Below are 12826 nucleotides of genomic sequence, written 5' to 3' on the forward strand. Positions count from 1 at the left end.
GGGGTCACGCTGCCTCTTCCACACAATCAACGACCGACCGAAGGGCACGTAAGACCCCCGTCTCAGACGTAAGCGCCAATCACAAACCCAGCCTGGGGGGCTGGGCCGAGGGACAGGTCACCACCTGGGCTGAGCAGGCCCCAGCTGGCCCGGCCTCCACCTCGCCCTATGCTCTGGGTCACTCAGCCTGGGTTTCTCTGAGGGGTGCAGCCCCCGGCCAGCGTCTTCACGAGACCCGGTTCTTCTGCCCCAGGCCAGGACACAGTGGCCAAGCTCAGAGCCTGGGGCCGCAGCACCCCCTTAGCCCAACACACAAGCTGACCTCAGAACAAAAAGTGAGACAGGACCCGCGGGAAAGTTGGAATTGCTTTTATTTGGGCGAGCGCCGCAGGCCCGCCGTGGTCGGGTTAGTGTTCTGTCCTCAGAGGCAGCCGAAGCCTGGGCCTCCACCCGCCACCTACCTGGGTTAGTGGGACGTGCAAAGCTCAGTCGGAGAGCAGAGGCGGGGGCAGAAGCCACCAGGGCGCGGGGCTGGATGGGACAGGACTGGTGGCACCGGGCTGGGCTGCCTTGTCCCCAGGCCCAACACAGGGATTGAGGAGCCCTGGGAGAGGCAGGCAGGCAGGCAGCACCCAGGGTGGGGTTCCACAGGTTCCAGGGGACAGTGGGCCCACGGAGGGCAAGAGGCCTGCAGAAGCCCAGTCATTCCCGGCCGGCACGCCCAAGAGCTGGGCAGTGGTGAGCCTTTCACCAGGAGGGTCTGTCTCCCACCCCAGGTCTGGGTCCTCGGGGCCTGGGGTGCGAAGGGGGACACAGAAGGCACTTACTAGGGAGCTGAGGCTGGAAGGCTGAAGCCAGAGGCGTGGGGTCTCGGGCACAGGTTGGGGGCTGGGAATGGAGCCGGGAACAGGCTGGGGCCTGGCCCGGGCCAGCTGGGTCTGCAGACTGGACCCTCATCTTCCCATGGGGAAGGGGCTTCCCTGGGCAGCCTAGAAGAGATGGCTGACCCAGGACTCCCTCCCTCCCTCCCCAGCAAGGCCCACTGAGCAGGCAGGTCAGTCCCGGAAACAGGAGAAAACGCTGGCGCCGAGGGCCCTGCTACTGGCGGGGCCGACGCCTGCTGCCCGAGCAGGTGGCTGGGGGTTGGGGGGGGCCGGCCTACAGGGCTGGGGGAACCTCGCCCAGATGGAACCCCCCTGGGGAGATGAGAGGGCTGAGTTGGGGGCCCAGCTCTGGACCCTCCAAGGCACCTGGCTGTGGTGAGTGGCAGGTAAAGAGAAGCGGGGAGACCTGGGGTGGGGGGGGTGGTGGGGGGCGCGAGGTGGTCAGTGGGGCTGGACTGGCCCCGGCCCCCAAGAGACAGGCTGTCTGGACAACAGATACATGTTAACGTGTTAGTCTGTACTTTTTGGTTAAACTTTAGGCACCGCTTGGGAGGAAGACACCTTGAAACATTAAAGACCCCAGCACCTGGGCGGGGAGTCTGGCCACATGCAGAGCGGGAGGCGGGGTGCAGGAAGGGGTCAGGCTGCCGCTGACTCGGGGCCCCCCGCGGAGGGCGCGGGCCCTGAGGCGTAGCGGCGGCCATAGCCCGAGGACGAGTAGGACGAGGAAGAGAAGGTCATGGAGAAGCCCGAGCCGGTGGCGTCAAAGCTGCCGCGACGGGAGCCAGCCCGGGAGCCGGTGCGCGAGCTGGAGCGCGAGCCGGCCGCGGAGCCGGAGCCGCTGATGCTGTAGGGGCTGTAGTAGCCCTTGCTGGACTGGGCGGCAGCCTCCAGCAGCCGCAGGCCCGTGCCCTCCTCCACCATGCTGCGGTCCAGCGCGTCCTTGTAGGAGATCTTGAGTTTGGTCTTGGGGCAGGTGAGGTACTTGGAGTAGGCGCTAACGTCGCGCAGCTTCTGGGCGGTGCGGGCATCCACGGTGCCGCGCTGCAGGGCCTCGTCCAGGGCCACGCGGCCTGGCGTGTCGGGCTCGATGAGGCCACCCGTCAGGTACTGCACCTCCAGGAAGCGCTGGCCTGCCTCGTAGTAGAGCCAGCCCTTCTTCAGGGCCTGGGCGGCCGACATCTTGGTCTTGGTGCGTGGGTCCTCGAAGCCGCAGAAGGCCTTCTGGGCCAGGTTGATGCGGTCCACCATGATCTTGTCCACCAGGCCCTTGTTGACGGCGTCGGTGACGGGGAAGCGCTCGCCGGTGCTGGGGTCGATGATGCCCCCAGTGCAGGCCTGCGCTTCCAGCAAACGCTGCCCGGTGATGTTGTCCACCAGGTTGCGGTGCATGGCCTCTGTGATAGACACCTTCTCCAGCGTCTCCGTGTCCAGGATGCCAGCCACGGGGCCCGTCTCCTCGGTGGGGTCGGACCAGGAGGCCAGCTGGGTCCTGGAGACAGCGGGGCTGATAGGGTAGGAAGAGGAGGACCCCACGGAGGACGAGCGTGAGCGGAAGCCGCCGGCGTTGCCTGAGAGCATGTCGGCGAACTCGGCGATGGAGAGCGTGCCGGCGCGGTACTGGTCCAGCGCCGAGCGGTCGATGAGGCTCTTGGCGATGGCCTCATCGATGTCGTACTGGCGGCCCGAGCGGCGGTCGATGATCATGGACTTGACCACGCCGTCCGATGAGGAGATGGTGATCTCCTCCCACTCGCACTCCTGCTCGGACAGCTCCAGGTAGGTCTGGTGGTCGATAAGGCCCTTGCGGTAGGCCTCGTACACCGACATCTCCTTGCCCGTCTCCGGGTCCACGATGACCACACGCCGCTTGCGCACCGAGGACTTAGAGGATGTCTTCCGCTCCCGCTTCTTCTCCTTCAGCGGCAGGAGCCGCAGCCCCGTCTGGGGGTCAGTGACGCAGCGCTCCATCAGCTGCAGGTAGGTGAGGTTCTCCTCCGTGTTGGGGTCAAAGAAGCCCTTGGTGTCGTCCGAGGGGTCGGTCAGGATCTCATTCATCTCCTCGTCAAAGAGGCCGCGCTGGTAGGCCACGTCCACGGGCAGGCGGTGGCTCTCCTCGGGGTCGATGATGCCGCCCGTGGCGATCTGGGCCTCCAGCAGCCGGATGCCGTGGTCCTTCAGGATCAGACCCTTCTTCATGGCCTGGAAGAGGGAGATGAGCTTCCCGGAGTAGGGGTCCTTGTAGCCGGTGACGGCACGCTCGGCCGACAGCAGCTTGTCCTTAAACTCGGGACCCACGATGCCCACGCGCACGGCCTCCTCCACGGTTAGCTTGAGCCCCTTGATGGGGTCGATGACGTAGCCGGTGGCCGCCTGCGCCTCCAGGAGCTCGAAGGCCGTGCCGGGGCGGATGATGCCCTTCTTCATGGCCTGGTACACCGACAGCCGCTCCCTGGTGGCGTCGACGAGGACGCCAGCGATGCTGCTGGTACCCTCGAGGAACTTCTGCAGGTCCTTGGAGACCTCCTCGACGGAGGCCAGGCCCTCCTGCAGCCGCAGCGCCGTGGCCTCATCCATGACCTGCGAGCGCACCAGCTCCTCCACCGTGATCTGCTTGCGCAGGCCGCGGAAGGTCAGCTTGCGGGCGTCCGCGAGCGGCAGGAGGAGCTGGCCGCTGGCCTCGTCGCGGCGGCACCGCCGGAGCAGCTGCGTGTAGCTGAGGCGCTCGTCCGTGGAGGGGTCCACGTAGCTGCGCACCTCGCTGGGCTCTGACAACCGGTCGTGCGTGTCCTTGTCGAGGTAGCCGCGCTGGTAGGCCACCTCCAGCGGGAGGTGGAAGCCTAGACGCGGGTCGATGATGCCGCCCGTGGCCAGCTGAGCGTCCAGCAGCCGCAGGGCCTCCTCGGTGGGGATCAGGTCCTTCTTCATGGCCTGGAAGAGCGAGATGGTCTGCTCCGTGTAGGGGTCACGGTAGCCGGTCACGGCCCGCTCAGCCGACAGCAGCCGGTCGTGCAGCTCGGGGCCCACCACGCCCTTCCGCACGGCCTCATCCACGGCCAGCCGCTCGCCCTTCACCGGGTCCAGCAGGAAGCCCGTGGCCGCTTGTGCCTCTAGTAGCTGGCGGGCCACCTCGGCACTCAGCTGCCCCTTCTTGAGGGCCTGGTAGATGGTCAGCGTCTGCCTGGAGCTGGGCCGGTAGATGCCGGCCACACAGCCCGTGCCGTAGAGGTAGTGCCAGGCGGACTCGGCCTCCAGCACCTCGCGGAGGCTCCTGGCGCCCTCCCGGAGCAGGCTGTAGGACTCGCGGGAGATGACCCGGGCCTCGTACAGGTTCTCGGCGGTGATGCGGCGGCCGACGTGGTCGAAGGAAGCCAGGTTCTGTGAGCGGACTATCTCGGTTTTCTCGATGATCTCGATGATGATGATGATCATACGCTCCTTGGTCACGCGGCCGGCCTGGAAGTCGGCCATCAGCTGGGCCCGCTGCTCCTGGGGGATCAGGTCCGACTGCATCACCTCCCACAGGGACATGGTGGAGCCACTGTGGCTGCCGCTCCCAGGGATGTTGATCTGTGTCTCCTCGAAGGCCCTCCGGGTCTCCTCCTCGGTGTACACCCGCGTGGTCTCCACCACCTCTGCTTTCTCTGCCCCTCTCAGCGGCAGGAGCCGCAGGCCCGTCTCGGGGTCCTCCACGCAGCGCTCCAGCAGCTGCAGGTAAGTGAGGTTCTCGTGCGTGTTGGGGTCGAAGAAGCCCTTGGTGTCGTCGCTGGGGTCCTGCAGGACGCGGTTCATCTCCTCGTCGAAGTAGCCGCGCTGGTAGGCCACGTCCACGGGCAGGCGGTGGCTGTGCACGGGGTCGATGATGCCGCCCGTGGCGATCTGGGCCTCCAGCAGGCGGATGCCGTGCTCCCTGAGGACCAGGCCCTTCTTCATGGCCTGGAAGAGAGAGATGGTGCTGCCTGAGTAGGGATCCTTGTAGCCTGTCACGGCCTTCTCAGCCGACAGCAGCTTCTCGTGCAGCTCAGGGCCCACGACACCGGCCTTCACGGCCTCGTGCACGTACAGACGCTGGTTCCGCACAGGGTCCACCAGAAAGCCAGTGGCTGCCTGGGCCTCAAGCAGGAGGGTGGCGGTGCTGGGCCTGAGCAGGCCGCGCCGCATGGCCTCGTAGATGGTCACCTTCTCTTTGGAGTCCTCTAGGTAGATGCCAGCAAGGCAGCCGCTCCCCTGGAGGAGTGTCCGCACCGAGTCCAGCTCCGAGAGGTCCTTGACCGACGTCTTGCCATCCTTGAGCTGCTCATACTGGGTGCTGTTGAGGACCCCGGCGGCCAGGAGCTCGCTGGCCGGCACAGGGGCTCGGAGGCCACTGAAAGAGAGCCTCTCCCGCCGTACGGTCTCCACTTCCTCCACGATGGTGATGAGGATCTTGATGACCTTCTCCACGGTGACCTTGCCCGTGCGGAATTGGCGCAGCAGCTCCTGCCGCTGCTCGGCCGTGAAGTACTCGGAGTTGATGAGCTCCCACACTGTCACCGTCCTGCCCTGGAAGCTGCCCACGGGGACCTCAACAGTGGCCTTCTGGAAGGCCTCATGGGCCTGGAGCTCGGAGTAGAGCTCCTGCTGCCGGGCCCGGGCAGCCTCCTCCGAGAGCGGCAGCAGGCTCAGCCCCGTCAGCTGGTCGGGGCGGCACTGCTGCTGGAGGTGGCTGTAGGTGACGGGCTGCCACGTACGGGGTTCGTAGTAGGTCTTGGCGTTGTCCTCGGGTGCTGAAAGGGCGGTGCTGGTCTCCTTATCCAGGTAGCCCCGAGCACAGGCGACGTCCAGGGGCACACGGTGGCTCTTGCTGGGGTCCACGATGCCACCTGTGGACAGCTGGGCGTCCAGCAGACGCAGGCCCTGCTCCCTGGGGATGAGACCCTTCTTCAGGGCCTGGAACAGGGACACGCTCTGCCCTGAGTACGGGTCCTTGTAGCCTGTCACAGCCTTCTCGGCCGACAGCAGCTTCTCGTGTAGCTCGGGCCCCACGAGGCCGGCGCGCACTGCCTCGTCCACAGTCAGCCGTGCGCTGGTGGTGGGGTCGATGATGTGCCCGGTGCCGGCCTGGGCCTCCAGCAGGGCCACAGCTGCCTCTGGCTGCAGCAGATCTTTCCTCAGGGCCTCGTAGATGCTCAGCTTCTGCCCTGCCTCCTCTAGCCACACACCCGCAATGACGCCGGAGCCCCGCAGGGCCCGCCGCACGGCCTCCGCCTCGGCTACCTCCTGCACGGAGCGCTCGCCCTGCTGCAGCTGGCGGAAGAGCTCACGGTCGATGACCCTGCTCTCAAGCAGCTCCGCAGCAGGGACCAGGGCACGCAGGCCCTCGAAGCAGAGCTGGCCCTTCTGTTCGTGCTCCTCGACCACGGTGATGACGATCCTGATAATCTTCTCCACGGTGACCTTGCCCGTGCGGAACTGCCGCAGCAGGTCCCGTCGCTGCTCGGCCGTGAAGTACTCGGAGTTTATGAGCTCCCAGATGGTCACCGTCCTGCCCTGGAACTTGCCGAACGGAGCGGACACGGTGGCCTTCTCAAACACGTCCCGGGCCTCCGAGTCGGTGTAGACCAGCTCACCACCCTTGGCAGCCTGGTCTGTGAGCGGCAGGAGCCGCAGGCCCGTCTCGGGGTCCTCCACGCAGCGCTCCAGCAGCTGCAGGTAAGTGAGGTTCTCGTGCGTGTTGGGGTCGAAGAAGCCCTTGGTGTCGTCGCTGGGGTCCTGCAGGACACGGTTCATCTCCTCGTCGAAGTAGCCGCGCTGGTAGGCCACGTCCACGGGCAGGCGGTGGCTGTGCACGGGGTCGATGATGCCGCCCGTGGCGATCTGGGCCTCCAGCAGGCGGATGCCGTGCTCCCGGACGATGAGGTCCTTCTTCATGGCCTGGAAGAGGGAGATCTGCTCCCCGGTGTAGGGGTCCTTGTAGCCAGTGACGGCGCGCTCGGCCGACAGCAGCTTGTGATGCAGCTCAGGGCCCACGACGCCCTCCTTCACGGCCTCGTTGACGGCCAGCCGCCTGTTCCGCACGGGGTCCAGTAGGAAGCCTGAGGCCGCCTGGGCCTCAAGCAGGATGAGGGCTGTGCCCGGGCTCAGCAGCTGCCTCCTCAGGGCCGCGTAGATGGTCAGCTTCTCGTCGGCAGGCTTCAGCAGCAAGCCGGCGATGCTGCTGCGGCCCTGCAGGTAGTGGCGCACATCCTCCCGCTGAGCGAGCTCAGCCACCGTGGTGCGGCCCTGCGCCAGCCGCTGGAGCTCCTCTGTGCTCAGGATGCCCACCTCCTGCAGCCGCTGGGCCGGCACCTTCTGCCGCAGGCCGTCAAAGGCGTAATCAGGCTCTGCCACGGCGGCCGGGCCGTCGGCTGCGTCCTGGCCATTGGGCAGGGCTCTGGCGGCCGCAGCCTGAGAGGCAGCGACCTCCCCCGGGTGGGCCAGTGCAGCCCGGCGCTCCTCCTCCAGGTGCTGCAGCCGCTCACGCAGCCTCTGGTTCTCCTCCGCCAGCAGCTTCTCCTGCTCGTGCCGCTGCAGCTCCAGGCACCGCAGCTCCTCTTGCTTGCGCCGCACCTCCTCCTCGGCCTCGCGCTGCCGCCGCCGGGCCTCCTCCATGCTGGCCGCCAGCTGCTCCTTCTCCTGCTGCAGCTGCTGCTGCTGCCGCTGCTGCTCCTCACGCAGCTGCTGCGCCTTGGCCACCTCGTCCTGGAAGAGCTGCTCCAGCTTGGCCTTCTCCTGCTCGATGAGGTGCTCCCGCTGCAGCAGGCTGTCCTTCTCGGAGAGGAAGCTCTGCTGCAGGGTCTGGGTCTCCTGAAGCAGCTGCTCCTGCCGCACCATCTGCATCTGCGAAGGGGGAAGGGGGCGGTCAGGGCCATGCGGGCCTCCGGGAGCACCTGCCCGAGAGCAGACCCCGCCCCAGATCCCTGCCCACGCGCGGGGAGATACCTCCTCAGACTTGAGCTGCAGCAGCTGCGCCTCCTGCTTGAGCTTGTCCTTCTCGCGCTCCAGCTCCGCGATGGCCTCCCGCAGGCGCTCGGCATCCTGGTCACTTTGTTGCCGCTGGGTCTCGAGCGTCTGCACCAGCGTCACCTTCTCCTGCGTGGCGAGCTCCGTGCGGTACAGCCTGTCGCCTATCTCCTCCGCCTGCTTCCGGAAGCGCTGGGCGTCCTCCTCCGCACGGGCCTGAGCCCGGCTCATCTCGGCCACGCGCAGCCTGAGCCGCTCCGCCTCGGCACTCATCTCCAGCTGCCGCTGCCGCTCTGTCTCCAGAGTCTTCTGGAAGCCCTGCGTCTCCTGTGCCAGCTGCTGCGCCATCTGTTCCTTGTCCTCCTGCAGCCGCCGGGCCTGCTCTTGGGCAAGCTCCTTCTGCTGCTGCAGCAGCTCTGCCTCCGCCTTGAGCCGCGTGGCCTCCTGCACCGCCTGCATCTTCTCCTTGAGCATCTTCTCTGCCAGGGCCCGCTGCTGAACCAGGTCTTCCTCCGCCAGCTGCCGCAGCCGCGCCGCCTCCTGGGCCGCCACGCTCAGCCGCGCAGCCTCCTCCGCCACCTGCTTCATCTTCTCCGCCTCCTCCTGCAGGAGGCGCTGCGTGTTGTCCTTGTCGCGCAGAACGAGCGCGCGGTTCTCCGCCTCGATGCGGGCCTTGAGCTTGCCCAGCTCCTCCATCTGCACGCGCAGCGAGAACAGCTCTTCCTCCACCTGGCCGCGCTGGCGGGCCGCCTCCGTCACCTCCGCCTTCAGTCGCTGCAGCTCCTCGTCCAGGATGCTCTTCTGGTGGTCGGTCTCCTCCAGCTGCAGCCGCAGAGCCGTCAGCTCCTGCTCTACCTGCGCCTTCTGCCGCAGCGCCTGCTCAGCAAACTGCTTGTGCTTCTCCATCTCGGCGTCGGCCGCCTGCTTCTGCCGCAGGGCCGCCTGCTCTGCCTGCGCCCGCCGCGCCGCCTCCTGCTCGGCTTCCTTGCGCAGCTTCTCCGCGGCAGCCTGCGCCTGCGCCTGCGCCTGCGCCTGCGCCTCCGCCGACTGCTTCAGCCGCTCCGCCTCCTCCACTTGCCGCCGGGACTGCGCCGCCTCGTGCTCGGCCCGCTCCCGCGCTGCCTCCGCCTCCTCTGCCGCCCTCCGGGCCGCCTCGGCCTCACTGCGCAGACGCTCCAGCATGCTCTGCTCCTGCTGGAGCGTCTGCTGCAGCTCCTGCTCCTTCTGCCGCACTGCGAACGCATGCGCCTTTTCCTCTGCCTGCAGCCGCTTCTGGGCGGCCTCCTGGGCCAGCTGCAGCTGCCGAGCCGACTCCTGCTCTGCTCGCTCACGCAGGCGCCGCGCCTCCTCCACCTTGGCCTTGAGCCGCTCCACCTCCTCCAGCGCGGCCTTCCGTTGCCGCGCGGCCTCTTCCTCGGCCGCCAGGCTCTTCTGCACACGCTCCTCGGCCTCGCGGCGCCGCCGCTCCTCCTCTGCCGCCAGCTGCCGCTGCCGGGCGGCCTCCTGCTCCGCCTGCTCCTTGCTGCGCAGCGTGTCCTCGGCGTTGCCACGGATCCGCCCCAGCTCCAGCTCCAGCTCCGCCTTGCCGGCGGCCGCCTTCTCAAAGCTCCCCTTGAGCGCCAGGATCTCCTCCTCCACCTGCCGCCGCTGCCTCAGCGTGTCCTCCACCAGCCCCTTCTGCCGCTCCAGCTCGCTCTCCGACGCCTTGCGCAGCTGCGCCAGCCGCTCCTCGATGTCGGCCTTGTGCTGGGCCGCCTGCTCCTCCAGAAGCCGCCGCTGGAAAGCCTCGTCTTCTGCCAGCCGCCGCAGGCGCTCGTTCTCCGCCTCCTTCTCCTTGAGCGCGATCTCCGCCTCCGTCTTGAGCCGTGTGGCCTCGCTGATGGCGGCCAGCTTCTCGGCCAGCACCCGTTCTGCCTCCGCCCGCTGCCGCACAGCATCCTCCTCCGCCAGCTGCCGCTGCCGCTTGGCCTCCTCCGCCAGGGCGCGCAGGCGGGCGGCCTCCTCCGCCAGCTCGCGGAACCGGCCGGCCTCGGCTTCCAGCCTCTGCTTGGACTTCTCGCTGGTGGAGCGTGACTCCTCCTCGGCCCGCGCCTTGCTGGCCAGCAGCACCTCCATCTCAGCCCGCACTTTGGCCAGCTCGGCCTCCAGCTCCCGGCGCTTCTGCGTGGCCGCGGCCGCCTCCCGCTGCAGCCGCGCCAGCTCCTCCTCTAGCAGCTGCCGCTGCTGCTCCCCCTGCTCCGTCTCGGCCCGTAGCCGGATCAGCTCCTGCTCCGCCGCCAGGCGCTGCTGCGCGGTGCCCTCCGCCAGCTGCCGCTGCTTCTCCAGCTCCCGCTCGGCCAGCTCGCGCTGCCGCACGGCCTGCTCCTCTGCCTTGCCGCGCCGCCGCGCCTCCCGCTCCGCCTCCTCCTTCTGCTTCTCCGCCTCGGCCTGTGCCAGGCTCTTCTGCTGCGCCACCTCCTCCGCCTGCAGCCGCATCCGCAGCGCCTCGTTGGCCTTCAGCTGCCAGCGCTCCAGCTCCCGCTCAGCCTCCGCGCGGGCGCGCTCGGCCTCGGCCTGCTGCTGTGCCCGCCGCGTGGCCTCCTCCCGCAGCTGCACCACGGCCACGTGCTCTTCCTTGAGGGTGCGCTCCAGCTGCGCCGTCTTCTCGGCGAAGGAGGCGTGCTCGCTCTGCAGCTCTGCCTCGGCGCTGCGCTGCGCCGTCTCCAGGGCCACCTGCACTTGGCGTGCCCGCTCTGCCTCTGCCTGCCGCAGGCGCCGCTCCGCCTCCTCTGCCTGCAGCCGCAGCTCCTCCAGCGCCTGCAGGGCCCGCTGCTTCTCGCGAGCCGCCTCAGCCTCTGCCTGCACACGCAGGGCCAGCTCGGCCTCCGCCTGCCGCTTGCGCTGGGTCTCGTCTTGCACCTGTCGCCGCAGGCGCTCCGCCTCCTCCTGGGCCTGCCGCTTCTGCGCCTCGGCCTCTTCTGCCCGCGCACGCAGTGCCTGCAGCTCACCCTCTGCCCCGCCGCGCTGGCGCTCGGTGGCCTCCAGCTGGAGGCGCACCACGCGGATTTCCTCTTCGATCCGCAGCCGGCTGCGCTCGGCCGCCTCCACCTGCCGGGCCTTGGCCTGGATCTCCGCCTCCGAGCTCTGCCGCAGGTGCTGCAGCTCCTCCTGGATGCTGCGCTTCTGCTGCTGCGCATCCACCGCCACCTCCTCCCGGCGTGCCACCTCCTCCTGCATGCGCCGCTGGAGCTCCTGGGCCTCGCGCTCTGCCAGCGCTTTCGCCTGTGCGTGCGCCTCGGCCAGCTGCCGCTGCTTCTCCAGTGCGGCCTCCACCTCGGCCAGTCGCTCCCGCTCCTCTGCCCGCTGCTGCTCAGCCAGCCTCTGCGGCCGCAGCAGAGAGAGGGAGAAAACCGGAGAGAGGAGTGAGCACGGAGCAGGTGCTCCCAGCACACGACACGGTGCCACCACAGCTCACCCTGACAGCGCGGTGCAGGGGTTGGGAGGGGACAGAGGTCCCGGCCCAGCCGAGGGAGGCTGCGTGCACCCACCCAGGGCACTTGGGGCAGCGAGCGCAACCTGGCTCCACAGTGCTCACCAGCCTGGGGATAGGAGACCCAGATGTTCTCCCCTCTTCCCGCAGACAGGCGACAGAGACACACAGACAGGGGCCGGGGGGAGAGAGAGAGAGAGAGAGAGAGAGAGAGCAAGCAAAGCAAGGGGCTCACAGGGCCTGGGAGCCGCGCCCGCCATACAGCCCTGCCTGAGCACCGCTGAATGCCCGGCGGCCTGGCTCTGGCCACGGGGCCCCTCTCCCTGACCCGGCGGGGCAGGGTGGCCAGCGTGGGACATCAGCGCAGATCTGAGCCAGTTCGGAAGGGGGACTCGATAGCCTGCGGTTCTGAGCAGAGAGGAAGCTGCAGGTAGGCCAGACGGAGGGGTCACCCAGGAGGCAGGAGGAACAAGACGGGGAAGGTACCCTTCCTCACCCAAGCACCTCGGGGCACCCCTCCCCAGCCCCCATGACCCAACAGCCCAAGGTTCTTGCAGAGCAAGTGGCCAAGCAAAGAGCCCGATGCAGAGTCCCGAGAAGGCACACACACGAGAGCCGGTGGGACGCCTGGTGGGGGCAAGCGCCAACACAGAAGAGAAAGAGAAGATGCCAGCCGCCACAGCAGCCGCCACAGGGAGGGCAGTGCGGCGTCGGGCCAAGGTGGGCTGGGCCGCAGGTCAGGCGAGCCTGGGGACAGGCCGTGCTGCGGGGAGCTGGGGGGGAGGGCGTGGGGAGAGCTCAGGCGGGCTCCTAGGGGCCACATCTGGGGCAAGGTGGGCAGCAGGATGGCCTTCCCACCCCGGCGGGTCATACCTCCTCCTCCTCCATACGCCGCAGAGTCTCACCGATGAACTTGATGTACTGGCTTGTGAGCGTGCTCAGCTCACTGTAGCGGGTACGCAGGTCCACGTACTGGGGGGCGGGAGGGAGGAGGCACCCAGAGTCAGCCCTGCCCCTGCTGACTCAGGCTCAGCCCACCCACCAGCCCTGCCCCTCAGCCTCACCTCCTGGATGACGCTCTCGGCCCCCGACTGGACCTTGGGCTTCTTGGCTGGTGAGGCCACCGGCTCCAGCTGTGCCTTGTACGTGACCAGCTGAAGCTCATAGTCCTGCAGGGACACGCTGGTTGGCCGCCAGCTCTGCCCTCCCCACCCTGCCCCTGAACCTGCCCACAGGCTTTGCCCAGCACGGCCTGGCCTGGGGGGCCCCCTTGAGGTCCCAGGCCCACCACCTGCACGTCTCCCCTGGGACACGAGGCTGCCAAGGCCTCACCTTGATGGCATTGATGTACTGCTTCGCGAACCTCTGGCACTCCTCCACCTTCTCCCCGTGGCGCTCGATATCTTCCAGCAGTGCCTGGGAGAGCAGGGTGGTCAGCAGCCAGAGGGCGCACCACGCCCCCGCCCGGCTCCCACCGGCCCGGCCGGGGCCC

The 12826-nt window shown here is 68.3% G+C and overlaps 1 protein-coding gene across 16 annotated transcripts in view; it reads right to left on the reverse strand.

The window, feature by feature from the left end:
* Positions 1-360: 360 nt before the first annotated feature.
* PLEC (plectin) overlaps positions 361-12826 on the reverse strand; it is a 57502-nt gene continuing 45036 nt past the window's right edge. For all 16 annotated transcript variants that reach the window (XM_070044003.1, XM_070044001.1, XM_070044002.1 and 13 more), the window contains 5 exons: positions 12667-12750; positions 12399-12503; positions 12208-12306; positions 7845-11225; positions 361-7742 (listed from right to left, as the gene is read on the reverse strand). In XM_070044003.1, coding sequence (XP_069900104.1) covers positions 1524-7742; positions 7845-11225; positions 12208-12306; positions 12399-12503; positions 12667-12750 — 9888 coding nt within the window. In that variant the 3' untranslated portion in view covers positions 361-1523. The remainder of the gene's footprint in view (positions 7743-7844; positions 11226-12207; positions 12307-12398; positions 12504-12666; positions 12751-12826) is intronic.

This window comes from Globicephala melas, chromosome 17 (genome assembly GCF_963455315.2).
Source record: "Globicephala melas chromosome 17, mGloMel1.2, whole genome shotgun sequence".
NCBI lineage: Eukaryota > Metazoa > Chordata > Mammalia > Artiodactyla > Delphinidae > Globicephala > Globicephala melas.